Source organism: Micropterus salmoides, unplaced genomic scaffold (genome assembly GCF_014851395.1).
Source record: "Micropterus salmoides isolate LMB-PRFRI ecotype aquatic unplaced genomic scaffold, ASM1485139v1 Ms_hic_scaffold_21, whole genome shotgun sequence".
Lineage (NCBI taxonomy): Eukaryota > Metazoa > Chordata > Actinopteri > Centrarchiformes > Centrarchidae > Micropterus > Micropterus salmoides.
The window spans coordinates 26,726,371-26,753,978 of record NW_024041262.1 but is presented as its reverse complement, the minus strand read 5'-3'; the positions used below and the strand labels follow the sequence as shown (position 1 = coordinate 26,753,978).

Genomic DNA, 27,608 nt, shown 5'->3' with positions numbered 1-27,608 from the left:
TTCTAAGATTCAGCCGATCATACGTGATAACATTAGTTTAATATTCGTTTATTGAGTCACGGACTAAAATCAGGTCCCTGGAAAGGCCTGGAAGGTTCTGCGCCCATGGACAAGTCCCCGTTGGAGTGCTACTTTGATAACTTCATTGCAAACGTGAGTACAAGCTTCAGCTCCTCCCGTCTAAGTAAAAAAGTAGATGTTAAAGTGCCAGTTCACCCAAACAACGTCTCTCCTTAAACAGCGTCCCCTCTCGATCATCCACAGACCTCAGACCTGCCAACAGGTTCCAGTTGGACTTTGTTTTCACTGAAATTCACATGTGAACTTAAAGCACATTTCTAGTCATACATGAGAAACTGATATTTTTACCTTCGGATCTTTGATTTGGTTTAATTGAGGAGAAAAACAAAACAAAATTTTAAACATTTATATTTGTGTGTACGATCTAAGCAGCTTATAACTATTTCAAGTCCACCAGGTGGGGTTTAAGAGGCTTTATACATTCAAATAACTAAATAAACATCAGACCAGGCTTGTAATTGAGACTTGCATTTATCTGTTAAAACGTGCAGCCACACCGGGCCAGAAAAAGGCCCACGCATCTAACTGGGCTTTTAATTGAAGTTTTACAGTAGATTATATCAGTTAACAAAATGCAAAGTGAGTGAACAGAATAAAAATCTAAATCAAAACAATGTTTGCTGAACTCACTCCGTGTTATCTTGCTGCAGGAATCTGTAATGACGGAGAAGGAGGAGGTGAAGGAAGAGCTGGGCGATAAACCATTCCTCAGCGTACTGACGCCGTACAAGCCCAGCCAGGACGACACAGGTACTACACCACTAACACTGGTGTTCATCCAAAGACACACAAACAGGCAGAGAATGAGAGCACAACTGGCAATGTGTTGACAGACAAACGCACCGGTCTGGACTACAGCTCCCAGAATTCCACAGCAGCGGCCGAGCTCCCGGGTGGGTCGTCCGTGCCGGAGCTGGGTGCCTCTCCTGTTTGTCCCGTGACCCCCGTGATGCCTGTGACACAGGAACCAGAAACCATCCCACAGATACAGTAGGTCACCACAAAACAGTTTAGTTGCTGTTCTGGAGCTTTCAGTGTTATCGCACAGTCTTCCTCATCAGATGGATTTTGCCCAGAAGTCATTTTTCTTAGCACTTCTCACCACCAGACACGATCTCACCACAGGTCCTCGCTCCTCAGTAGGTCACCTGTTCCTACAAACACTGCTGAGACTCTACTGCAGCTTTAACCTTCCCTATTGCGTTTGTAGTCCTAAGTGTCGTACTGTATTAATCCAGTGTTGTGTGTTTGTGTGCAGGAACATCCTCTCTACAGTGACGCTGGGCTGTTGTCTGGACCTGGACTTCATTGCTTCCAAGGCCTGGAACGTAGAGTACAAACCAAAGGTACGGAAAGGATCCAGAAAAAGACATGGACTCTACACAGTGAGGCCATTACCAACGCTGGTTTGGGCAACAATTGGTCGATTCTGTTTGCATAGTGCTCTTACATAGCGTTGGAAACTACCCGGGAGCATTGTGTTAATTCAATGATTTGCTAATTAATATGGTAATCAGCACTAAAACTGAATAGACTGAAATGGTAAGTGCATTCTTCCTACATTTATACAAGTTCCCGAAGCCCCGTCTCTTCAACACATTCTCACTCCCATGTCATCACATGTAGACGCATGGTGCAGACCCCTTGGCATCAGTTTGTAACGCACTGGGGGAAGCCCTGCAGAGTCATTTATGAACGCTTAAAGCAGGTGTAGTATTTAAATAACAGAAGTCCGAGTAAGGAGCTGTGTGGGTGAGACACCAGACACCAGTGTATAACCACAATATTTTCTTGTCTTAAACCTAACCAAGTAGTTTTGGTGGCTAAACCAACAAATTGCAACGTTTGACGACGTTATCCAATAGTTTTATTTTTAAAGTCTAACCGGATATTGCATATTTTTTGTTGCTAACTTGACCGCAGAGCCCTAAGCGTCCAAAAGTGACGCTAAAGCGTGAAACTGTGTTGGTCTCTTAGAAGTGCCCTGTGTCAAAATCTACTTTAAGCATCTTCAGTGCTTCACCTTGTTTTATGCTTACACAATAATTGCATATTAGCTTTGCTTTCAGTCAAATTATAACCAATCTAACTTGGGTAACTAGAGAAGGGTGAGTGGTTATGACCTTAGACAGAACTGAGACCAGCAGAGAGTCCAAAGCTTCAGGTGTTACAAGGACTTCCTGGTGTGACTAGGCAGCAAGGCCCTAAGAATACCTAAACTGCATGTTCATTCTGTTATGTTTTTTTAACAAACATTGCAGCTTCTAGTTGTCGCCAGAAAGAAGTGGAGACGGGAAAACATGCTTCTCCGAGCTGTGCATGGGGAACATGAACATCTATACAGATTTTTTTGCAGATGTTGACATGTGTTTTTTTCCGTCTTGAACATGCTACACAGTAGGAGTTGGATCAACCAATCAGTGTTTGACACACACATTATTGAGATTTGGGCGATGTGTATGTTTGCTTCTCTGCCAACCTCTGGGCTCTACAGTAGAAAGTCAGACATGACATCTGTCATACAGTTCAAGGTGAGGCCAACCGCCTTCTAAAAAAAACAACCTGTAAAGCTTCCTGTTGTGTTTCAGACACACAAGGCGCTCACCATGAGGATCCGGAAACCGCGAACGACAGCAATTATCTACGAAACTGGAAATATTGTCTGTACAGGAGCCAAGAGGTCTGTCTGCCCATCTGTCTAGACTTATCTCCAGTGATTGTGGTGCTGCAAGATGGTTCTCAGGACAGTGAACCCCCACCTCCTCTGTATTTGTGCAGTGAGGAGCAGTCATGGCTGGCGGCCAGGAAGTTCGCCCGCATAGTGCAGAAGCTGGGCTTCCCCGTCGGCTTCTTCAACTTTAAGATTCACAACGTGGTGGCCACTTGGAAGACCTTCCCGATCAGTTTGGAGAGACTGGCCCACTATCAGCCCTGCAGGTCAGGAGACACTGGCTGTGGGAACATGAGCCACAATCCTCCACCTGAGTGTAGCCGATCCTGTTTACTGGCAGTGTTTAAGTACAATAAGCTGATGTTTAGCTTAGCACAAAGACTGGATGCAGGGGAAGAACAAACATGAGAAGAACAAACGAACATGAATCAAAGCCTTCTGATTTACATGTTGATTCCATTTAAACAAATTGAATTATCCACACTGACTTGAGATCCTGAGAGGCAAGTTTAATCTGCAAAGGACGATTCAAACCACACAAACTGATGATTGATATTTGATGTGAACTTAATAACTATAACACAATAAGTACCAGTACCTATAAGCTTACTGGTTTCACTGTGTGCATATAGTGCTCCAGCAAAACAAAAGTCCTCACCCTGTTTTCACCCGCTGACGTCTCGTCTGCTGTGAATTGCTCTGATTATTGGTGAGTTTTCCATTAGTTATGTGTGTTTTCTCCACAGTTACGAACCAGAGCTGTTTCCCGGCCTCTACCTCTACGTGGTGCCTGGCATGACTGCAATCGTCTTTCCATCTGGGAAGATTATTCTAAGCGGTAGCTAAGATGTGTTTGTGTCCACACTTGGGCAATATGGCTAAAAATGTTATCACGAGAAAAACATTTCATACCATTCCATATCGATAATTATCACAATAAATGTCAACTCATTATTTCTTTCAAGTTTAAAGACTGATATTTGCTCCTGAGTGAAAGATGGAGAATTCGGAGAGTTAATTGTGTGGTTCAACTTTTCTTTATCATCAAAACATCTAGACACTTCAAACACACATAGGGTAGAACATTCAAAATTTAAAATTTTCAACAAATAGTAGTAAATCTTTTTCTTAATAGAAATATTAAGTGCTAATTCGTTCGTGATTCAAATGAATTGAATCAAACATTTACTGACGATATATTGAGCATTTGTTATATTGTTATTGAGAAAAATTATATTGCAATAATTATCATTAATGTTTATTACCCAGCCCCAGTCCACATGTCTCAGTTTATTGGTCATGTGGTGAAATACCACAGAGCAGAGCGGCAAAACCTGATCAGGCCCAGACACCCTGAAGCAATAGTCACGTCTACACTGCAGGTGTCCTCATCAATCATGTTCAGCAGCACAAGGGTTTTGGGGGTCTGTTAGGAAGTTCTACTGGGCATTGAGGAGGTTTGATAAGTCCTTAACATAGTTCTAGGTGTTCCTTAAGGAGGTTCTAGTGGGCATTGATTCGGTCGTTAGGTGGTTGTTGGGGTCACTTATGAGGTTCTAGGGGTCCTGTAGTAGTTCTTGAAGTAAGTGAGGAGGTTCAAGTAGTCCTTTAGGTAGTTCTAGTGTCCTTTTGGGACGTTCTAGAGACCCTGTAGGTAGTTCTTGAAGTAAGTGAGGTGGTTCAAGTAGTCCTTTGGGTAGTTCTAGTGTCGTTTTGGGACGTTCTAGAGGTCTTGTAGGTAGTTCTTGAAGTAAGTGAGGTGGTTCAAGTAGTCCTTTAGGTAGTTCTAGTGTTGTTTTGGGACGTTCTAGAGGTCTTGTAGGTAGTTCTTGAAGTAAGTGAGGTCGTTCAAGTAGTCCTTTAGGTAGTTCTAGTGTCCTTTTGGGACGTTCTAGAGGCCCTGTAGGTAGTTCTTGAAGTAAGTGAGGTGGTTCAAGTAGTCCTTTGGGTAGTTCTAGTGTCCTTTTGGGACGTTCTAGAGGCCCTGTAGGTAGTTCTTGAAGTAAGTGAGGTGGTTCAAGTAGTCCTTTGGGTAGTTCTAATGTTGTTTTGGGACGTTCTAGAGGCCCTGTAGGTAGTTCTTGAAGTAAGTGAGGTGGTTCAAGTAGTCCTTTGGGTAGTTCTAGTGTCGTTTTGGGACGTTCTAGAGGTCTTGTAGGTAGTTCTTGAAGTAAGTGAGGTGGTTCTACAAGTAGTTTAGGTGGTTTTAGGGGCCGCTGTCGCTCAAGTAATAGAGCGGGTCGTCCGCTGTATGATCCCCACCTCCTCCTGTCCACATGTTGAAGTGTTCCTTGGCAATTCACTGAACCCTGAATTGCTTGAATGAGCACAAAAACCTTGTAAAGCACCCAGCCATTTAATATTTATTTACCATTTGGTTTTAGTGGTCAGTGAGGAGGTTCCAGTGGACCTTTAAGAGGTTCAAATGATCATTGAGAAGGTTCTAAAGGTGCTTAGGTTCTTCCTTGTGATGTTATAGTGTAGATTGAGGGGTAGTGTTAGGGGTTTGACTGAGGAGATTCAGCAGGTATTTTATTAAATTCAGGATTGTTTAATATGGTCATGTGGTAATTGAGGAGGTTCTAATGGTCCTTTAACATGTCTTAAATGTCACTGGGGGTGTATAGAGATCCCTAAAGGGGGGCTAGGGGTCCTTCTGTAGTCTGTGTGATCACAGAACATATTTCTAATGTTCCTGGATGTGTTAACTTCACTGTGAAATAATCTGGCACTTAGGGGTTTTAATTTTGAGGTCTTGTGTTAAATTCCAGGAGCTAAAAATAACGCTGAGGTCTACAAAGCATTTGAAACCCTCCAACCAATCCTGAGCAGCTTCAGGAGATTCAGGAGGCAGCGATGAGAGATGCACCGGACTCTGACAGGAGCTCCTGTCCATTTTAAAACTAATGTTAAAAATGGACTTGGTTGTAGAGTCATTGTTGAACAGAGGGGTTAACAACCTTGAAGGGAATAAATGAATGTCTTCCATCTCAATAATGGTCTTTATAGTGTTTCAGACTTAAATACTGATCATTCATAACACAGACTTGAGTATTTATAACTTCATTACTGATGTCTGAGACTAATGTCAGGCGTTGAGGTAGGCAGACGATCGGGGGCAGGTGAACTGTGGCGGGTTCATTATGGGATGCAACACTATGCAGTAGCATTAATGGAAATACTCAACTAAAAGGGTATCTCAAAATTGTACTAAAGCACAGTAGACTACCTGGGTAAATGTACAAGGTTATCATTTTACAACACAACAAGATGAAGTTGATAGCTCTCACAGCAGCCTTAGTTAGATTACTTCTGTCTGAGGCTTCCTCTGTGAAGCTCAACATGTTGCGGAAGCTACAGATTTATACAAGTCCCAATCGTAGTTCCCTTCATCACCACTCGATGTCAGCATGGTTGTAGGTTGGCTCATACATCCATGTGCAATTACTGTTTTTTTCAATTGCTAACATGCAACAGTCAAAACTGAAGCCACTTTTTCAAAACTCTTCATTATTTTTGCATTACCAACCTGCATCTTGGCCAAACAGTTAATCTCACCTCCAAAAGTCAGTTTTAAAATAAACTTGTTCACCCAAAACACTGACAACAATTCTCCATCAGAAAGCAGTCATTGTCACTCATAACACACTGACCTAAAAACACTAACAACAGGGAGCAATACGTAAATGATAAACTTTTATATTTAAATTATAAATTATTTTTTCATATAAATCACTGTTATTATACAACACAGTTTTTTTCACAGATCTCATTTCAGAATTTTCAAAACTACTTGTTCACCCCCCACATCATCTAGTCCGTTCATGAAAGCAAGTTCTCATTCTTTTGAACGAATTGCAAATGTTTTTGCAGCTGTCATGTTTTACTGTCGGTCACTGATTTAAAGATTTATTTTTCAGAGATAGACCAATGATTTTGAGTAAGTTACAGGCTTTTGCAGGTAATCCACTGTGTAGTGCTGTTTGTATGATATGTTTTGAGAAATGCACTTACTGTTTTGCAAATGTTAAGCGACTGAGAAAAACTGCAAAAATAACATATTTGCACTTTATTGACTGTACTAAAGTTTATGTAACAAGAATGAATCAGAAATGCAGAAATTCACTTCAATGTCCTTTATTTTTTATATATTACTGCATATAGTAATACACTTAAAAAATAAAAAGTTGACAAACTAATTCTTGCTGCAATACAGTTATTCTCAGTTGTTTCCATAGTAACATTGGTATTTGACACACAGTGACCTCAACCTGTAATTCATGTACCAACCCCCTGAACCAATTCTGCTAAAACACAAGCACATTTTCTGCTTTACACTCAGTTTTAAAGCCACATTCAAAAGACTACATACAGTCCTCTATGCACACAGATGTAAACATAAAATGTACGTAAATGTTAGCTAAGCTTTCCTCTATATTTCAGTCTTGTTGCTGCAGAAATGCAGGACATTTGCCATCTTAATGTTTTGAATGTGTTTTAACAGTTTTGGACTCAGCATCTGAAAAATGTGCTGCAGTTATCTAATCTTTTGCAGGTGGTGAAGTAGTAATGAGAAAAGAGTTCATGGAATGCATTTTGTTTGAAAGCAACAAAAAATTATTCACAGTTTGTGAATCTAAAAAGTAAACAGTAACTCCAGCTGGCAGATAAATGTAACGGGGTCACATGTAAACTGTTCTACTGGTAGGCCTACTTTAGGTACTTGAGGTTCTTGAGGTAATTAATAAGGTTAGATGGGCCCTTCAGGTCGTTCTCTAGGCTGTAGTGTCTTTTAGGGATTGTTGGTGTTCCTTTAAGACGTCCTAGAGGTTCTTTAGATGATTCTAGGTGATCCTTGAATATAAAATGTGTAGTATTACTTAAGGTAGTTCTAGTGTCCCTTTAGGTGGTTCAGATGGTCAATGAGGAGATTCTAGAGGTCCTGTAGTGGGTTCTTAAAGTAATTAAGAAGGTTCTACGGTCCCTTTGGGTGGTTTAAGTGGTCTATGAGGAGGTTCTAGAGGTCCTGTAGTGGGTTCTTAAAGTAATTAAGAAGGTTCCACGGTCCCTTTGGGTGGTTTAAGTGGTCAATGAGGAGGTTCTAGAGGTCCTATAGTTAGTTCTTAAAGAAATTAAGAAGGTTCTACGGTCCCTTTGGGTGGTTTAAGTGGTCAGTGAGGAGGTTCTAGAGGTCCTATAGTTAGTTCTTAAAGAAATTAAGAAGGTTCTACGGTCCCTTTGGGTGGTTTAAGTGGTCAATGAGGAGGTTCTAGAGGTAGGTTCTTTTAAGAAGGTTCTACGGTCCCTTTGGGTGGTTTAAGTGGTCTATGAGGAGGTTCTAGAGGTCCTGTAGTGGGTTCTTAAAGTAATTAAGAAGGTTCCACGGTCCCTTTGGGTGGTTTAAGTGGTCAATGAGGAGGTTCTAGAGGTCCTATAGTTAGTTCTTAAAGAAATTAAGAAGATTCTACGGTCCCTTTGGGTGGTTTAAGTGGTCAATGAGGAGGTTCTAGAGGTCCTATAGTTAGTTCTTAAAGTAATTAAGAAGTTTAAGTGGTCAATGAGGAGGTTCTAGAGGTCCTATAGTTAGTTCTTAAAGTAATTAAGAAGGTTCTACAGGCCCTTTGGGTGGTTTAAATGGTCAGTGAGGAGGTTCTAGAGGTCCTATAGTTAGTTCTTAAAGTAATTAAGAAGGTTCTACGGGCCCTTTGGGTGATTTAAGTGGTCAATGAGGAGGTTCTATGGTCTTCTAGGTGCTTTTGGTGTTCCTTTAAGAGGTTCTAGAGGTTATTTAGGTGGTTCAATATGGTTGAATATAACACATGAATCTAAAAAGTAAGTAAGTAAGTCCAGCTGTCAAATATACTGTTAAATGCTCTGTGTGACAGTTCAGTGAGTTAGCTGTTAGCTCATCTGCTAGCCATCTGCTGCACACACACCAGGAAACATCTGGCTGACGCTCCACTTCTTAAACAGGTCAGTTTGTACCAAATGATTCAGTGAAGCACACAGGTGATGATGAGGTGAGGACACTACAGCGCCTCAGCTCATCTACTGTTCTCTGCTGCTTTGGTAAACTAGGTTTGTCTTCTGGGACTCATTATGGGGCCCCCCTGGTTTTTGAAAACTACTATATTCTGTCAGAAGTATACTGCAAGTGAAGTGAGCACTGGAATATCTAACCCACCACCATCTCACATAGATGTAAGCAACCACTTCTGGAAACGGATGGGGATCTAACAAAAGAATAAGGAATATGGGCTCTCCAAGCAAAATGTCCTCCCAAACCACAAGAGCAAGTTTTGATTAACCAAACCTCGACTGGCCTGAAGATACGGCTGAATTTACATAATATTTTCATTTGTCAGTCTGATATTGTGTTCATATTCTCTGAGTTATTTTCTCACTAAATGTATTCGTCCTGTTGACGTGATGTTCAGTCCCGCAACTTTTGCATCAAATCAGTGTTTTTCATGATGGTTTGATAAATCTGTCAAGATAAGAGCAAACATGTAACCCACGCATCTTTCTGACACAATTTTTTGATAAACAAAGCTAGCTATGAACAGTGGTGGACGAAGCTTTACTTCAGTAAAAGTACTATTACCACACTTTAAAAAATACTCTGTTACATGTAAAATTCCAGCATTGAAAATTTTACTAAAGTTGAAGTATAAAAGTATAATTAGGAAAATGTAAGTAAAGTAAAATGACTATAATATAATGCGTTACATTATTATTGTTACTCATGGATTAATGGAAAGAAGGAATTTACTGCTGTAGTTGTTGAACTGGAGCTCATTTTGAACAGTCTTGTATCAGAAACTTTTCAGTCTGGATTAATGAGCTGTATTGTTTTATCCATTAATCGATTTTTGAAATTCTGAAAATGGTGAGAAATGCCGTCACAGTGACCCAGAGCCCAACGTGACGCCTTCACGGTCCTTTGTTTTGTCTAACCAACAGTACAGAGCTCAACATTTTTACAAATCACTTCAAATAATCAAAAAGGAAAAGCAGCAAATCTTCACATTTGTGAGCTATGAAATGTTTTCAAATGAAAAATGTCTCAAACCGTCAAAGCTTTCATTTTAATCTCAGTCTTTTCGTCAGTTCAGGGCTCAATTCTAACAGGATAAAAAGATAAGTTGTCTCTCGCCATTGACTACCGCACATAAGGTCCCATGGGCAGCGGAAGCAGAAGTGAGTGACGTAGGCTCTCTATTCTTAATTTCGCCTACAAGGCTCTGATTGGTTGATTGTTGTGTAACGCTTTGGATTACGGCCTGCAGCCTCCAGCGCAATTCTTCTCAATGTACAGTGTATTTATTTGTACAGTCTACCAGTACAGTACGTACCGATGCACACATGAAGGAACAAGGGAACTAGATGTGAAGTGTGGGAACTTCTTTTCAAACTAGCGATGGATGGATGGATTTCAAAAAGGTCTCTTCTCGTTTCGAGTCGTGTTTCTAGTGAGAGTGTTTTCCGTGACCTGCTGACCTCTGAACTGGAAGCTCTTCCCGTTCGCTCTCCAGGGCTGCAGGCTGGCGTGTTGACACCGAGCAGCAGGAAGTGAGGTAATCCTGCGGCTGACATGTTGGACCCTACATGAAAACAGTGAATTATGGGACGGCTTCCTCCCCTGTCGAAACCTGGAGCTCCAGCATCCTATCTTCCTTTCTCTGATGCGTCCTCCTCCTTCCTTCCTCCTCCTATCTTTTCCTCCTAACTGCCTCTCTCCTATTTTCCACTGAACTGACATACAGTATTTACTTATTGCCAAGTTAGTTTTAGTTGTGTGAGTTTTAACTAATTTTCATCTAGCTGGTGATTCATTGTTTTTTATTTGGCAAGTTCACTTTCAATGAGCACACGTGACCCCCCGCCCCCCCCTTTTTTAAATCTCATCTGTTTCATTCTTTCACATCCTGTTACTCTTTCTCTATTTGGCTCTTGATCTATTTCTCTTTCTAATAACATCCTGAGTTTCCTCTGATCCTAATAATACCAAATGATAATCATGCTGACAGTAACACATCCTGTATTCCTCTGCCACATCCCCTCTGACCTTTCACTCTCTCTTCTGCTGCCTCTCATCTTTGACTTGTGTTAACTCGTGTTTTCAAAGGTCGTCATCAAAGGTTAAAAATAAGTCTCGTTTCTTGTCATCAAATCGCACAAACAGACCAAACCAGCGGTGAAAGTATCTCCTAACAAGTACACCGCCTGATATTTCTTCTTCCTCCTTGTTGTCCCTTAAAAACACATCAAATCAGCCTTAGCTTAAAGAACTAAGGCTGATTTGATTTTGGTGACAACACGTGGTGCCACTCTCAGGAATAGATTTGACCTTTTTTAACCCCACTAGTGGAAAAGACCTAGCAATACAAAAGTTCTCTGCTCTGTACAGAGCGCTGACGCTTCCTGGGGCTGCTGGCGTGACTCCACTCTTTTAGTGTTTTCTGAATTTGGAAGCTGCAAAAATGCAAAGTCAACTTTTCCACTTTGGTTGGAGCCAAAATAAAATGAACAGCATGTAAAATGACAAAACTGGAGCTCGTGGCTTGGTGAACACACCTGTATTCACAGGAAGGAACAGAAAGGAAGAGCACGAACACAGTCCTGTGCGCTCCAATAGCTGCTAACCTCACCACTTTACATGCACAGCCTGTAACCATCTGTTGTGAGGAGGAAGCAGGGGAGGGTGTCTCCAGAGAGATGGATCCAAAGCAAATAACTCACATCATCCTTAACCCAGAAATGGATCCGGGAAGGAAGTGATTTAACACTTGTCCACGTCCCTGGACAGATGTCTAATGGGCCAGGAAGGAAAATCAATCTCCATGCATTCATTAAATGTCTCATTTTGGTCGGACTGCTTTGGAGAGGAACACTTCAAAAATCATGACACAGCCGATGGGGAAATACGTGAACACAGAGAGCCACTGGGACTCAAGTGGCTCCAGAAAATTAGATCTGAAGAACCGATTATCTGCTGGGACAAACATTTAAAACAGCCCAAAGGGAGGTATTAAAATATATGAAATGACTTCATATCTGTACACATTAGTAGACTCTCTCACCGGGTCACAGGGTTTTAGGGCTCCAGCTTCTCTCTCAGGCTGTGCTGTGGTGACCCCTTGATCTGGATCAAAGGACCCCCGAGAGGATCATCTGCAAAAGTCAGCTCAGGGTTTGAAAATAAAGCCAGATGTGCCCAGCTGGACTCTGCAGGAGCTGCAGGAGTAGAGATTTAAATCTCGTCTTCCACATCACCAACAGTAACTGAGATCCTCCAACACACTTTCCTTAGAAACTGTGTCTCTTTACTTCTGTCACTTTGCATACACGGTAAGTGTTCCCATGCTGTATTAACATTACCTGATTTCAGTATTTTAACCTGGGTTTCCACACATGTTGAAATGAGGAGCAGGGCGATTTGAATCTGTGCAGCAGATGCTTCAGCCAGCAGCTAAACTGGCTGCAGCTGCTGCAACATATTCCTGTGGGGCAACGACGCCCGTCAAAATGGCGTCCACAGAAAGTGCTTCTCGTTGCCACCGACAGGCTCAGACTGTTATAGCAGGTGTCTGACAAAATCATGATAAGGATCCCTACGAGGGACTCCTGGTGACCCCCTTGGTTTTTAAAAGGAAACTGAAGTCTCGCTCTGAAATCTCATGAGAGGCGAGTTGTCGCAGGAAGACGACGGTATAAATGAGAGTTAGAGTTGGTAAGAGAAGTTTGTCGTGTTGGAGTAAATTTAGGAAATAAAGTCTTGCTAGCAGCTCCTCTGCGTACACAACGAACTCCTCTCCCTTGTTTCCACCATCGGATGTGAAGTTTGGTTAAGTTTAGACTAAAACCTTCTTGGTTAGAGTTGGGAAAGATCATGGTTTGGATTAAAATGACCAACTTTGTACTTGTCTAAGTTTAGGGGACCTAAACTGCAATGATTACAATGTAAACATTGATGTTTGGTAACTGGAGTGTTTTGTTGATCCTTCCGTCCACCCAGGCCTCCTCTCGACACTAGCTGTGTCACTTTCCTGTCATCACAATGACCACGCCTCCTTTTGGGTGAAAACAAGTGCTGTAATTAGTAATTAAATGATGTAATTAGTGTACAGTAACGACAGACTGTACAGACTAAAGCTTACAGTTAGGGCTGGCTCAGGTGAGTCCTGAACTAGAGACCTGAGCGCGAATGTTTTCTTGATCCAGCTCCCGCTGATTTTGTGACCATTAGCGCCCATTCCCGCAACATGTGCATCCACTCCCACCCACACCCGCAAACGAGTAAAAAAAGGACACAAGTGTTTGAGCTATGCTAAACGCCTGTGTGACGGAAACCAGCGAGGCTGTGCAGTGAGTAAACCTCAGTCCCAACACCTTAGGAGACGTACTGGCGACTGACATTAGCGGCCACGGGGGTTTAGCTCGCTCGTCAGCATGTCCGCCTCTTGTACTCGAGGTTGCCACTTCCAGTCAGGCCCTCGTGAGCAGTCGCCTTTGCTCTTTTTTTATCTTTTCAACTTCGTTTGTTGACTCCATCTTATCAGTGCTACTGCGGGACCTGCAGGATCCTAATCCCAATGCAGCTTTCTGTCCTGAACCATCCCTTAGTTATGCTGCTATAGGCCTAGACTGCCGGGGGATTTCCCATGATGCACTGAGCTCCTCTCTCCTCTACTTTCTCTCCCTCTGTATGCAACCTCATCCCAGTATTGCATGTTACTAACACAACTTCTCCCCTTTCTGGTAGTCTTGTGCTTTCTCGTCTCTCTCCTCTCTCCTCCTATCACTTCCTGCAGGTGTTTCTGGCTCCCGAGCTGTGGGGTTTGGATCCATGGTTGCGGGCTTCGTGCTGCTTTCATGTTCCTGCTCAACACCTGCTGCTAAAATTATTGTTATCAGTCCTATAATTATTATAATACATATTGTTATCATTATAACTTTTTGAATTATTACCATTAGTATTATTTTGCATCTCTGTGTGGATCATTGAGCTGCTCTGTGCTCTCTGAACAGGGAGGAATTTTTTTTAGTAAGTCGTCCTCTCGGGGTTTGAGAAAAACTTCAGCATGAAGTCAGCAAAACTACTCTGAAAAGTGGAACTTCCCTTTGTGCTATTTAGGCTGCACCTGCACCGAGATCTGGCTGTGAGCTCGGAGGGAAAGGATATCAGAGCAGAGAAAGCTCCTGTTACAGATGTTGACCTCCACAAGGTCGTCTCTCAACCAGAACCACGCTGTGACGGATGATGTATTCATAATATTAAGAAAGTCTTTTTAAAGATATTCCTTTAAGGACATAACAGTTTGTCAGTGTTTTCTGATCTGCCTCCTTTACGGTTTATGTTTGATGTTATAAGCCTTCAGATTTCCGTCCTGATGATTGGTTTCTATTTTCACAGCGAGGCCAAACAAATAATAATGTTTTGATAAAGAAATCAATCAATAACAACAGCCTCCATTGGATTTCATGCTGCACACACAGCCAGCAGCTTCCCGCACAGTAAAAGGCAAACCCACACTGTGTTGTTCAAAGAAGCTGATTTTGTTTTTGGGTCTCCTCATGGTTGTTTTGTTTTTCTCTCCAAAACTCTCTGCTCTCGGACCACCGTGGACGTGAGACCAGAGCTGTTTGGAGGCTTTAGAGGACAACAGGGATCAGGATGATAAATAAACCTCAGATGTTTCTCTCAGATGATTTCTCCCAGATGTCTGATTTTCAGTTCTTTTGCATTTTCTTAACATTGTGTTTTGGACACTTTTTCCTAATGGACACACGTTATCCCCCCCAAATCTGTACAAGTAGAAAAGAAACGTGGTAATAAGCTAATTGTAGCTTTGGACTCTCTGGCTGTCCTTAAAAGCTGCCTAGAAAGTTCATCAAAGTTGGACTCCGCTAATCGCAGTGATTCTGTTAGAATGAACTGATTTACAGAGATTTTAATTGCTATGGTGAATGGGTTTCTACTCTAGTTAGTTTTTTTTTTACATTTTGTTCATCATCTCAGCATTCGTGAAATTTTGGGTGTTTCAGCTGTGCAGCAGCTTTTCACGACCCATATTTAGTTTTCTTGTTAGGCCGAGACCTCTAGTGGCAGAAGAAGCAGGTAACGCGGTAAAAAGAGCAACAAAGTCTGTTAAGGAGGTGGTGGGACGGATGGACGAGTGAAGTAAACTCAAGAGACTGAGGTTCACTCGTCACATATGGATGCTTGGTACCGTTTAGCGTTGTTTTTCTCCGTGCTCAAGTTAGCAACAATAAATATACAACGTCCAGTTAGACTTTCAAAATAAATGTACTTGTTAACGTTGCGAAACATCATAATTTTGAAACGGCACGTCAACGTTGTTTTAACTTTGTTTAGGAAAACATCATGGTCTTGGTTAAAACAACTATGTCAGTTAACTTACCTAAGTTAAGAGGCATAACTTTAATAAAAACATCCTATGCTGACTTTTGTTTTACACGGTGAAGAACACCGGCCTCCTGGTTGAAAGTCTGGTTTCAACCACCTCCTTACTCTGACTCCTTATGACAAAGGATCTTGTGATGATTTGGAAGTGAGAACGTGTTGGAGGTTTGATTCCTGCGTGAAAGAAAGTCAAAGGTGACATGTTTTAGGTTAAATAACGCTTTGTAGAAGACTTACATTTACATTACATTTATTAATTTAGCTGACGCTTTTATCCAAAACAACTGCTATACATGTCAGAGGTCGCACGCCTCTGGAGCAACGAGGGGTTAAGTGTCTTGCTCAGGGACACAATGGTGGACGCGTCACAGTGGGGAGTTGAATGTGGGTCTCTCACACCAAAGACATGTGTCTCAACCACTGGGCCATCAGCACCACCTCTTACATCATGTGACTTACCTAATCTCTAATTTTTACCCAAACCACAATATTTCCTAAACCTAAACATAAATTAAGATGTTATTTAAAGTGGTGTGGACAAAATGCCAAATTAATGTACTATCCTCCTCCAGTCCATTCATCAATAAAGAGAGTTTAACACACAAGTGAGGTTATTTTAAGGAACATGCAGTCAGTGGAGTGTGGTAGTGACAGAGCACCAGCTGAAGGGAGGAAAGAGTTAAAACTTCTCTTGTTAGTGCAGTAGGAGGTGGTATGGAGGGGAGGGAAGGCGTGGGAGAGGGCAGTCCCCCCCTTTTTTCTATTGATAGCCATATTCCCCATTTATTCCTGCAGTCAGGACGATGCCGAGTGACGAGCACAGAGACGCGACCTGCAGAGCCTCCACACCGAGGACAGCATGACTGCTAGAGTTCAATTCAGAAAAACTGGAATGGAGAGCTGCAGACTTCAACAGTAGGTGTTTTTGCTTTTCTCCTTCTTCCAGGACACAACGCAGGTGTTTGGCTGCATCATAAAAAACTCATCACCCCGCAGAGATAACAGGCAGTCAGGTCAGCAGCTATGCAGTCACATCATTATCTCAGAGCACTGAGCTGAATCCTACAACCTCCTCAAAGTTTCATTTTTAGGTTGAAGGTGAAACATTTCAATCCTTTACAGACCTAAATGAATCTCTGCATGTTAGAAACGCTCCTCAGTCTCTCACATTAACTGAGAACTCAACTTTAAAGGTGATTATGTTACTTAAGGAACAGGTTTTATCATTAAGGAGACAAGATTTTATGCACAAACTGGATTTACATCATAATGGAGGGAAGGTCTGATTGATTAATGAAAGGGAAAGTAGTCACTCCTGCTTTCTTTCCTCCTTTTTTCAATTAGACCAGATAAGGTGGGCTTATTTTGCATCGCTCATCATGAACTCACAGAGGAAACAGGGCGGATTTCCTGAGAAATATTATAAAAAATTAAGACTTCTGTATTCAAGGTACCATCCATTTTAAACTCTTGATGTTCTCAAAGTTATAGTCTAAACCATTAATTGTTAGACTAACTAATAATAACGCCAAAGGGCTTTACGAACTGACACCAAGGGGTCTTGACCATGTGTCCATGACGACCCGGGAGTAAGAACGGGTTGACCAATAAGATCAATGGAAAAATCACCATTCCTACATCCTGACGGGGACAAAAGTACAAACTGATCGAGAGAAGGAGATATTTTAGAGGTAAATAATCGCTTTGAATAATTATTTTCACATTTTTTTATATCCAGTGTGGGATATTTGGTGGGGAGTTCACAGTTTAGCACACTAACGATCACAGCTGTATATTAACAGTGCAGGGTTCCCGTTATATATAAATATATATACACACACACACACTTTATATACCCACTACGGACTTTTGTTAGCAGACAAAACCACGCACAGTTTAGTAGCACAATAAATTAGAAACGCAACATTTCGGTCAGATTCCATTTCTTCTCTGTTTCGGCATCAGAAACAGCCTTAAGTTTTTACACACTTATTGATAATGTTTTGTTCACCGTGAGCACCAACATGTAACTTTGAATAATAGATAAATAAAAGCATTGTCCATTTTTCTCATTCTAGGATTTCATGTCAGTGAATATGACTTTTTGACCCGGTGAAAAGGCCATTATTTCTAATTTCCCCTGGTTCACGCCTCCTTGTTTTCTGATCTGCTGTTTGTCGTGTTAATTTCCTGTTAATGAAATCTCAAGGCTTCCTCCATCTGTTTCACATTGAAGTGCAAATTAACAGCAGCTGAACATTGTGGAAGCCCAGCTGCAGTCACTCTTCAGTAACAGGGAGGAGAACTTTGTCAGCCCATGAAGGTTTTTTTCACAGCGGAGTTTAAGCTGGTCCCTTCTGAGCCATCTTGTAGATTTGTTCATTTTTCTGTGAGGTGCTTTCTTCTGCAGTCAGTCGGCGGCGATGTGGCCAAAGCTTGGGGTCAACTCATGAATATTAACCAGCAAAATGCAGAAAGACTAAAAGCATCACGTTTTCCTTTTGTTTGGGTTGAAGACATACAGATGTGAATAATGAATCAAATGATAAACTCACAAAAATGCTGAGGCATGCAGTTCAGGGGATAAACACAGAGGAAGAAGGATAAACAGAAACATCCAAAACCACGACAGAGTCCAGAAGTAAATCAAGACACACAACAGATCAACCCATAAACAGGAGGAAGACTCGTGACAACACAAACTAACAATCCAAAGACAACTGAAGCAGAGACAGAGGCTTAAATACACTAATGGGGAGGTGACAAACGAGGTCCAGGTGAAAACAATCAGACAATTAACACTGACAGGAAACAAAGCTGGACAAGACACAAGAGGCAGAACACTTCAAAATAACACAGGAAGTAAAGTACACACAAACACACAAGGACAGATTTAACAAAACAGAACGAATCACAAAAACTAAACATAGACCCCAGAGACCGGGAGTGATCAACAACTGAAACACACCAGGGAGGGCATAAACAATTATAACACAGTGAAATATAAAAACCACAAACACAACATTTTTAGGTCAACATGTGCAAAACAGCTCACAAACAGTAATACAAGACCTGCCCCCCCTGCAAAGGCTGGCACTGCTATGGGTATTTGAATCATCACAATCGTGGACTGTCAGCACCAGAGGCTTCAACTCAGCAGCACACTGTAATTATAACTTTAATAATCTGCTACTTTCTACACTTATACATGGTCTGTGTGTGTTGGCATTTCACTGTGCAATCCTGTATAATGACAATAAAGCTGAACCTTGAACCTTATTATCACAGCTGGCTAGCGGGTGTTAGCTACTCAGCTATAGACAGCGACAAACTGAACTGAGCGAGTCCAACCACTGGGCCGCCAACTCCCGTGAGCTCCGATCAGTGTTTGTTTCTCTCGTAGATGGGATTTTCAACTGCCACATGGAGTCAGTAAAGTGCGGCATATCAAACACAATCATTTTGTGCAGATTAGATGTTAGACACACTGTGTAAAAATAAAAATTAGAATTAATCAAATTATTTTACATTTTGCCTTTACAACCCTTTGCGAAAAGGCTAAATTCACTTCTTGCTCTTCTTATTTTGGCTAATTAAGCTAATTAATAAGCAGTTTTATTCTGTCAGTGGCTCAAATTGGTCATTTATTACCTCTTCAATAGAGTAAGTAACTTAAAATGTACTGGAGCTGTGCCAGAAGCCTGTTGAAGTCTTTTCACAGAGGTCAAAACAAGATCCTCAACATCTCTTTTCTGTTTTCAGCTAGCTGCTCTGTGATTGGCTGATCGCTGTCGTTAGTATCAAGATGGCCCACCTCTTCCTCGCCAGTAAGATCACGATGCCGGACGACCTCCACTGCAAAGGCGGCGCCAGGATCCCCAGGAGTGCCATGAGGATGCCAAAATCGATCTCTGCTGAGAAGCTGAGTCGGGACAGGGCCAGGAAAGACCACAACGTCATCGTGACAACGCACGTCCCACATGTCAACGAGGTCCAGCTGACAGCGGCCACTGGTGGCGCCGAGATGTCCTGCTACCGCTGTACCGTCCCATTCGGTGTGGTCGTCCTCATTGCCGGCATCGTGGTCACTGCTGTGGCGTACACCTTCAACTCCCACGGGTCCACCATCTCAGTGCTGGGACTGGTGCTGCTGTCTGCTGGACTGGGCCTGCTGGGCTCCAGTGCCGTCTGCTGGAGGGTCCGCCTGAGGAAGAAGAAGGACAAACGAAGGGAGAGCCAGACCGCCCTCCTGGCCAGCCAGGGGTACTGCATAGCCTGATCAAATGCAAAGGACGGTCCAGTCCTGAGTGGAGTTCAGGTTTAGGCCCTTTTAATCAAAAAAGTCAGATGGTGGACTTGAGGGACACAGTGAACATAAACTGGTGAAGAGCTGGCATCACTCATGAGGTGGCAATGACTGCAGACACCTAAAAGGACTCAAGGCTGTAATGGTTCAAGGGTAAAGGATGAGTGTTTAGACACATCGCAAGAATATCCAGCAGCAGAAAATACTGGATTATGGAGACTTGAAACTCAGAAAGTCCCGGACGATGGACTAAACCTTCTCTTTCAAAGAGAAGTACCGAGACGATGTGTTTAATAATCAATTATTCAAAAGACTACTGTGATAATCATTAAGGTCATTTATGAAGCCAAACATTTCATCTGCTTTCAGATTCTCAAGTGTTTCACATCATTTGGGTTTTGGACTGTTGTGGCACAAAACAAAGCAATTTGCAGACGTCAGCTTGAGTGCTGAGAAGTTTTAATGATCAACTTTATCTTCGCATGTACAGGGACTTACAGGTCTGCGAACTACACCCTTCTATAAATCAATTTCTGTTGATTTCCCAAAGATAATCAAAGCAAACAGAGCAGAGGCTCTGAACACTTTTAGAGGTTTTAGATGTTTTAGTTTTAGATATTTTAAATGTTTCTTAGATATTAAAATTGCTGCACAAAGTAAATTTAATCAATTTTAAATTACATTTGAAACAAAGCGTTCAAAACACTCACACAGGACTGTCTAATCTATACTTATTATCATACAGGACCTGTATGCCAACCTCCCAATGCTTTTATTCTGAATGTCAGAGTACCATATTGGGAGTTTTATTGTTGCTTTAAATGATTCATCAACAAAAACAGTCTGCAGATTAGTTGTAGCTCTACAAAGCTCATCAATGATGTACAGTATATCTAATGATATGATGCCAATAAGCTATAATATACAATTAACAAGGTACTCTGTTGTTGAAGATTCTCTTTCAGTGATAAGCTCATTTGTGATCTCAGCACTCCGCACGTTACGTTTCTTTCTGAGCAGACAGAAGACGCCTCAGAAGACACCACCCTCTGCCGAGTAACCGGTCAGAAGACAGGATTTTGACTTTGTGTATGGAGCTTAATCATGGAGTAACATTGTGAATACTGAGCTCACAGATGGGGATACTCTCTGATATGCATGCCACTTTGTGTGTTTAAACTAGTGCACTATGATCCAAAGTGATGAAAAATAACCAAATGTCATGTATTCCACTGTATTAAAGAACTCTGAGGGTTAATCTGACACTGTCTCACTTTCTTGTACCTTGAACTGGTGGTCAGTCTACTTATTCCTTCTCAGTAGACTTTTGTTTTATTAAACTCAAGATTAAAGTCTGAACCTGAAGCCGAACTACTTCTTCTTAATTCACTAAGGAGTTTGTATTCAGAGCCGGTTGAGGAGCGACTGGAAAGTTATTACAGCTCGGCTGTTATATTTAGTTGTGTTTATGTTGCCTAGCATCCCACAGACACACGACCAGATAATAAACCAGATAGGGAGGGTTGGAGGCCGGGGTTGCGTCATTAGGGGGAGGCTGCGGTGACGGGTAACGGTTACAACGCGTTGTCACTTCTGCAGTGCTAACTTTATCTGCACTGGCGTGCTGCATCCTGGGAATGTGAGAGAGGGAGGGGGCGTGAGAGTGGAAAGAGAGAGAAGCAGTGTTGCATCACCTCAGTGGATCTTCAGTCTCGTTCTTGCAGACTGTTCGGAGGAGGTCCGGTTCCTGCGAGGGTGAAAATAGAAGCAGTGAAGTGGAAAAATATCAGAACCTCACAGGAAGTGGACCCACAGTCAGCAGACCGCTACCTGCTGATCACCTCTTCTAAATAAACTGTTCCAACTCTGCTGATAACTCCCATTGGTGGAAAATAACTGAGAACAGAAGCACTGTACAAATTAGAGGTGACTGTACTTTACCTCCCATTTAATTCCAGTTTATACTTCTACTGCACTTATTAAGAGTTCCTCCTTCTCCTTCAGCTGAATAAACTCTTGGATAAGCTGGAAAATGCATCGTCACAAAGCTGAAAAGCTGTTTTTCTGACTGTTTAGAGATACGAGATTCTCACGGGACAGCAACGCCACAAACACTTATAGACCATGATGCATTGCTTCGATTAAACAGGATATAAAGGAGTTATGTGAGAGGGACTCCTTCGTGAACGTCTATCTCAGTTTTGTTGTTTGTTCATTTTTTCCTCATAATTACAACTTAGAATCAGAATCAGCTTTATTTGCCAGGTATGTGTTCACATACGAGGAATTTGACTCTGGATTGTACATTGCTCACGATGTGCTTACTCATACAATGATACAAAAAAAATACAGTATAGAGAGCACATATGAACACACTATAAACAAAAACAATATAGACAGAGTGATTAGAAATGATCAGAAATGACCACATATCTTTAGTACTTCCTACTAAAGCGGCTGGCGTTATCGCCAAACCCCATGAGTTATTAATTAGTCATTATAAAAATGGTTAACTTGAGAAGTTGCTGCGTGCGTTACAGAGCCGTGGATGCTTTGCCATGATTAACATGGAGGTTTGTTTATGGAGATCGAGGCTCCACTTTTATCTGACTTTGGCTCATTAAGTGGTTCAAAACCGGATTACAATTACTTTGATTAGGAGTCTTCCTGGCAGCTCTGTGAGGCTGAACTGAAGCACACATCAGCATGCTAACATGCCCACAGTGTCAGCTCTAACATGCTAATGTTTAGCAGCTATTATCCAAGCAAGGTTAAAATCAGGGGCAGCTGGACTGTGTTAAAGATACTCAAAGACATTTTGCCTCTCATCCAAGAGGCTTCTTCAGTTCTGACTGACTGGCAGGGAGTCCCAGCTGTTCAGCCTCTGTGGGGTCGTCAGCACTAACGAACCAGGAGTCCCGATCATCTTGACGATGACCTCGCAGAGGTTAAACAGCTGGGACTCTCAGCCAGTCAGTCAGAACCGTCTTGGATAACTATGACCTGGATGACTGAGAACCTTCACGGACAGCAGGTCCCACTTTCACAGTCATAGTTTAGCATGTTAGCATGCTAGCATTAGCAGCTACAAGCAAAGTACAGCAGAGGCTGAGTCATAAACCAAAGTACTGAAGATTTGACCTGATGGTGGCGCTAGAGAAAAAGTCAGAAGATCACAAACATGATATGGATTTATTATCTGAAAACTATGAGATATCTTTATCATTCCTGGCAATCCGATTGACTGACCGACAGACCAACATTTCCATCCCTAGCATTAAAAACTGCTCTTCTAGTTTGCCCATTTTTGATGATGTACCTCTGTGGTGGGGGTAAGTCATGTGTTACTGTCACTAAGCTTTGTTTCGGGGCAGAACGAACGATCACGGACTCTTTTGTTTCTGAGACTGTGTGTGTGAGGAGGGTTCAGAGGGGAAATCCCGACCCTCCCTTCCCGTCCTGTAACACAGTGACCAGCTGAGTGACCAGAGGTACAACACAGTGGCACCCCCTCCCCCCTTAAACACACCCCAGACTCTCAGCCAGAAAAGGCCTGGCACGCAAAGAGACAGGGAACCGGCAGGATTAAAAGGGATCAGCCAGAGAACAGGAAGGTTTCTGTTCCTACACGCCCTTTAGCAAAACTTTGAAATAATTCCCCTGCAGGCGTGTGAATGTTCTGCCATCAGACAAACCTCAAGGTCAGCAGAGTCAGCTGAGGCTAAAGAGAGCTGAGTAACCCGCTTCCAGACCTCTGAACCAGTGCCAACTCGGATTTTTAATAGGTCTAGTGTTGGTCATATAAAAATGTTTCATCCTATTTAAGCAATTAAGCAAGTTGTAAAGTAGGACTTCTGCAGCTCTGTTTGCCAGCATGAACAGAAATCTCTGCTATCACTGTAAATCAGCAGGGGACCATGCTGTGTGGTCAGAGGTGCTTCTCATTAACTTCCTCGTTTAAAACTCCAGTGATCACGGCTGCACTGAGCATCTACTGCACACCGTGTAACATCCAGGTCAAGCTTTTAAAGGTGTTTCTGCTCCAGGCTGAATGTTTTCCCGCGTCAGACTGACAGGTAGCCCACTGAGAACCGATGAGTCACCTTTACTGCTGTACATTTAGAAGGTAGATCAAGTCATGGTAAAATCTTTTTGCACTGCAAGATGGTGTAATAAGAGAAAACATCCTGCGTCACCAAACAACTGTATACACATACGTGCAGTTTACAGTGATAATGGTGGCAGATTAACAACTAAAGATTTGTAGAAATTTTTGAAACAATGGTTCCTTGACATTCCTTGACAGATGGAAAGACTAAATTGGTGGAAAATGTATTGTTGAAAAAAAGAGTGAACTTGATGAGTTTAAATCAGATTGAGACTGCAGATCTGCGAAGGAACGTTTTACCTACACAAGTTGAAGTGGTTGCAGTGCTGAGGAGAGAACGGCTGAAAAAAATCGATGAAAGTACCCAGACTACCGAAATCAAATCAATGAGAGACTGGATGAAAGAAAACAGGCACAATGTCGAGGCAAGTTCGAACAGTACAATACAGTTCGTCTCTGTGAGGAAGTCAAGTCTTTATGCAACACAACATTCATTTGCTTCTCTCTGCTGAAACACTAATGAATATCTCACACAGTTTCTACTGCAAACACACAACAAGTGAGCTCATTACAGTCAGAGCGAGCAGAGAGTGGGAGCGAGAGCGGAGGTGAGGTTTAATTAGCTGTCAGCTGACAGACTGCAGCTGCCGCTGACAGGTGGGTGAATCGGTAATGAGGCTGGGTGTCAGTCAGAGCTGCTGGGAGGCTCGTTACCGACTCGCACAAAACCTTCCTGCAGAGTCGGTGCTAAAACTGGAACCTCACAGGTCGAGTCTTTACTGGCGTCACTTCTCTCTGCTGAGATAATTAAATTAAAGCTGAGAGCAGTGATAAGGCGACCAGCGTTTAGGAAGGTTTAGCATCTGTCGAAGCCTATTTTCATAGTTTTTACCTTCATGGTAACATTAGTCGTTTCCAAATGTAGAGCGAACTTTAACTGAATTCTCACAACTGTTATGCAGATGTTAGACGTCGGACGCACCAAGCTTAGCAGTTGGTGGAGCAGATTCTCTAGTGGGTGCTATTTAACCCCTGCAGTAGAAGACAAAGAAATCATTAAAATATGTCAAAGTACAACTAAAGTTACAGTTTCCTCAGCGCTCCACGGATCTTGAGTGACATTTCTTCATTTCCATAAACTAACTTTTCCAACTGAGCATAAAAAAGTTGGATGGAAATGCTTTTGTTGTGTCTCAGGTGCCAGGATGCTTCAAACTAAGTTCTCGTAGGATGGTTAAACTCCACCCTACACCTCTGCGTTGCTTCACTTTATCTTGTACCTTCCTGTGTACACCAGAAGTGGAAATGTGTGTCTTCTGCTGCTTACGTCTTAGCAAACATCAGACCAGTTTCATAATATAACGAATGTCAAGGACAGACTTTCTCTTAGTTTCTTCCAGCTCTGACAAACATATCACCAGCTTTACACTGCGCCAGGATCAGCTGCTCATGTTGCCGCTATCATAGTCTGGTCAGAATGTGATGGCATTTGTGTTTTTCTAAAAGGTAAATATATTTACAGACAGTCAGAATTCTTCTCAGCGCTGTTGAGATAACAAATGTCACAAAAAGAAAGATGTAGCTCGGTAGTTCAGCTTGAAGCTGCGAGTTCTGGAAATGATTCTGAGCTGCGGAGGTTAAATCTTTACATCTGTCTTTTGACTGGGAAGTAGTACACACTCCCAAAGTGACTCAGCTCAAAGATTTAGAGTCCAGTAAATCTGTCTTTAGAGACAACAGCTTGATTCAGATGGATTTTTATGCCAGTCGAAAGGATTTATGCTTGCTTGATCTCCAGCGAGGAAAATGTTAAATGAAATGAAGAAGTTACAAAATGGAAGCTCTCAGGTTGCAGGCATGACAGGTGGAAGGTAGGCCATGTTTTTTTTTAAATTTCAACATTTGATGGTGATTCATTGATGTTAAAATGCAACGCACCCTACAGGAAAAGCAGGGGTTGATCTAGCTAAACATTAGCAGCGTTTCAGAACAAGCAAGGGATGCAGGATGCGTCTCAGCATGCTGTCTGAGAGGCCAAGTGGCTCCAGTTGGTCTGCGGTGGGAAAGATCCTGTGATAGAAGCTGGTTTCAGCCCCTGAAGGAGACCGACCAGCAGGGCCAACAATGGCATGGAGGCCCCAAAAGGCCCCATTAACCCGGGAGAGGCACTTCCTTTCATCCGTCCCCTCAAACTTTTTCTCTGCATCTGTTTCTTTCATTTGCTGGCGTGGTGATGGATTGAAAGGCTCATTGAAATAATAGGGTGTGCTTGTAGCTCCCAGCTTGTGTGTGGGTGCTGTGGCAGACCGGAGGGGCGTGCTCAGCGGTGCCGCCTCAACGCAGGAAGAGGACATTGTTTTTCAAAAGAATGGCAGCCACATTTTGATTGCCATCGTGGCCCGCTGCCGTTCCTCCAGTCAGTCTCCCAGCTGTTCTGAAAAGATTGTGATAAGAAGGCTGTTCTTGAGAGAGGTGACTCCAGTTCCTTTAAGCAACACAATGCCCTGCATCAGGAGTGCCGGACCTGAGCTGTTCAGCCTGCAGGGTCAGCATGGAGCGATGGTGTTCGCAGTCACACCTGCAGTAAACTCTTCTGCATTTGTAGGAATAGCCATCAGTCTGTCCACCACTTTGACCCAGACAGAAACATCTGAACAGCTATCTGCCTGAAATTTGGTTCTCATATCCATGCTCCACTTGGCACAAGTCATGAAAACTTTGGCGATCCCTTTGAGGAACAGTTTGACATGTTGGGAAGAATGCTTATTCGCTTTCTGGCGACTACTTCTTGGCAGGGACCAGTGACTTCCTGGAGGCTCCGCAGTGTCAGCGTATAGACTCAAGTCAGACATCAGACAGATTAAACGCCTGTGAAAAGTTTTACAGAGAAGCAATATGGTCGGCGTTAAAGGTTCTTTGGAACTGGATAGATTTTGTGTCCCAGTTTCACCTCAGATCTGAAAGGGTTTTTTCATTCAGCTTTAACCTGATTCCAGAGAAGACTTTCTCCAGCTGTCCCATACTTAAACCACATTTGTTCTACATTAACAGCTCTGTGTTAAAGTTGGAAAAGACACAATAACTCCAGGAATTACATTCGTATTGAGCGATTCTGCAGAAGACAATGTATGTCCAGTGTTAATGTAGAAACCAAATAACACCAGGCAGCCCAGTCACAGCCTTGAACCTGCCTGACTGTCACTGAACAACATTGCCAGAGTTTTTTTTATTGGTCATGGGTTTCAGACAGGTGGCATGGCGGATAGTGTGACTGGTTGTCTGTCTCTGTGTGGCCCTGCGATGGACTGGCGACCTGTCCAGGGTGGACCCCGCCTTTCGCCCGATGTCAGCTGGGATTGGCTCCGGCCCCCCGTGACTCTGTACTCAGGATAAGCGGTTGAATGATGAATGGGTTGAACAGTTGAGGTTGGATCCATATTCCTTTATGTTTACAATCTATCCATAATTGTCTCATACTGTCATTTTACTATGTTGGTTTATTCTGCAGACATCGATTGCTGCCAACATTTTCTCCAACTTCAGGATAAGAACTTTCTACATCTACAGGGGAAGGACTCCACGAATCTGCTGGTCAGTCTCTCCAACAAACCACCTCTAATGGTCTACAGGGTGATGCTAGGGTTTGAAAAGCAGCTGCAAGTTTCACACCCAGCTCAGGAACGTTTAGTTTCATCCTTCAGAAATCAGTTTTGACTGCCTGTCTTACTGTTTGGTGGGTCATACTGATCTTAAACCATTAGCAGGTCACTTCAGCTTGTTTGGGTGTCCTCTCTCTAAAGTCTAATATCCGCTTTGCTATATTTTTCCTGCTGTTATTTTTACCCCGCCTTTTTTCCCTCGCAGCGCTCACCATCTGCTGTCGAGGACAGTAGTTAGGTGTCCCTGGTTTGAAAGCTATTTCCTGATTCTGTTATTCTACAGCATTTTTTGAAGAGACTGGATATCCTCTTTTCATTTTTCTGTGTTTTATTTAGACAGGAGAAGGGTTGAGAGG

General features: G+C 42.5%; 2 protein-coding genes across 2 annotated transcripts; both read left to right on the top strand.

Annotated features, from left to right (window-relative positions):
- Nucleotides 1-5,714, top strand: LOC119916209 (TATA-box-binding protein-like). The gene is made up of 8 exons (XM_038736140.1): nucleotides 1-153; nucleotides 732-831; nucleotides 915-1,071; nucleotides 1,340-1,427; nucleotides 2,670-2,761; nucleotides 2,860-3,018; nucleotides 3,499-3,590; nucleotides 5,524-5,714. The coding sequence occupies exons 1-8, from the start codon at nucleotides 106-108 to the stop codon at nucleotides 5,610-5,612; spliced, it is 825 nt and encodes a 274-aa protein (XP_038592068.1). The 5' UTR covers nucleotides 1-105; the 3' UTR covers nucleotides 5,613-5,714.
- Nucleotides 5,715-12,084: 6,370 nt separating this feature from the next.
- On the top strand, nucleotides 12,085-20,748 carry LOC119916208 (transmembrane protein 100-like). The gene is made up of 3 exons (XM_038736139.1): nucleotides 12,085-12,103; nucleotides 15,975-16,094; nucleotides 18,942-20,748. The coding sequence occupies exon 3, from the start codon at nucleotides 18,985-18,987 to the stop codon at nucleotides 19,456-19,458; it is 474 nt and encodes a 157-aa protein (XP_038592067.1). The 5' UTR covers nucleotides 12,085-12,103; nucleotides 15,975-16,094; nucleotides 18,942-18,984; the 3' UTR covers nucleotides 19,459-20,748.
- Nucleotides 20,749-27,608: the final 6,860 nt, after the last annotated feature.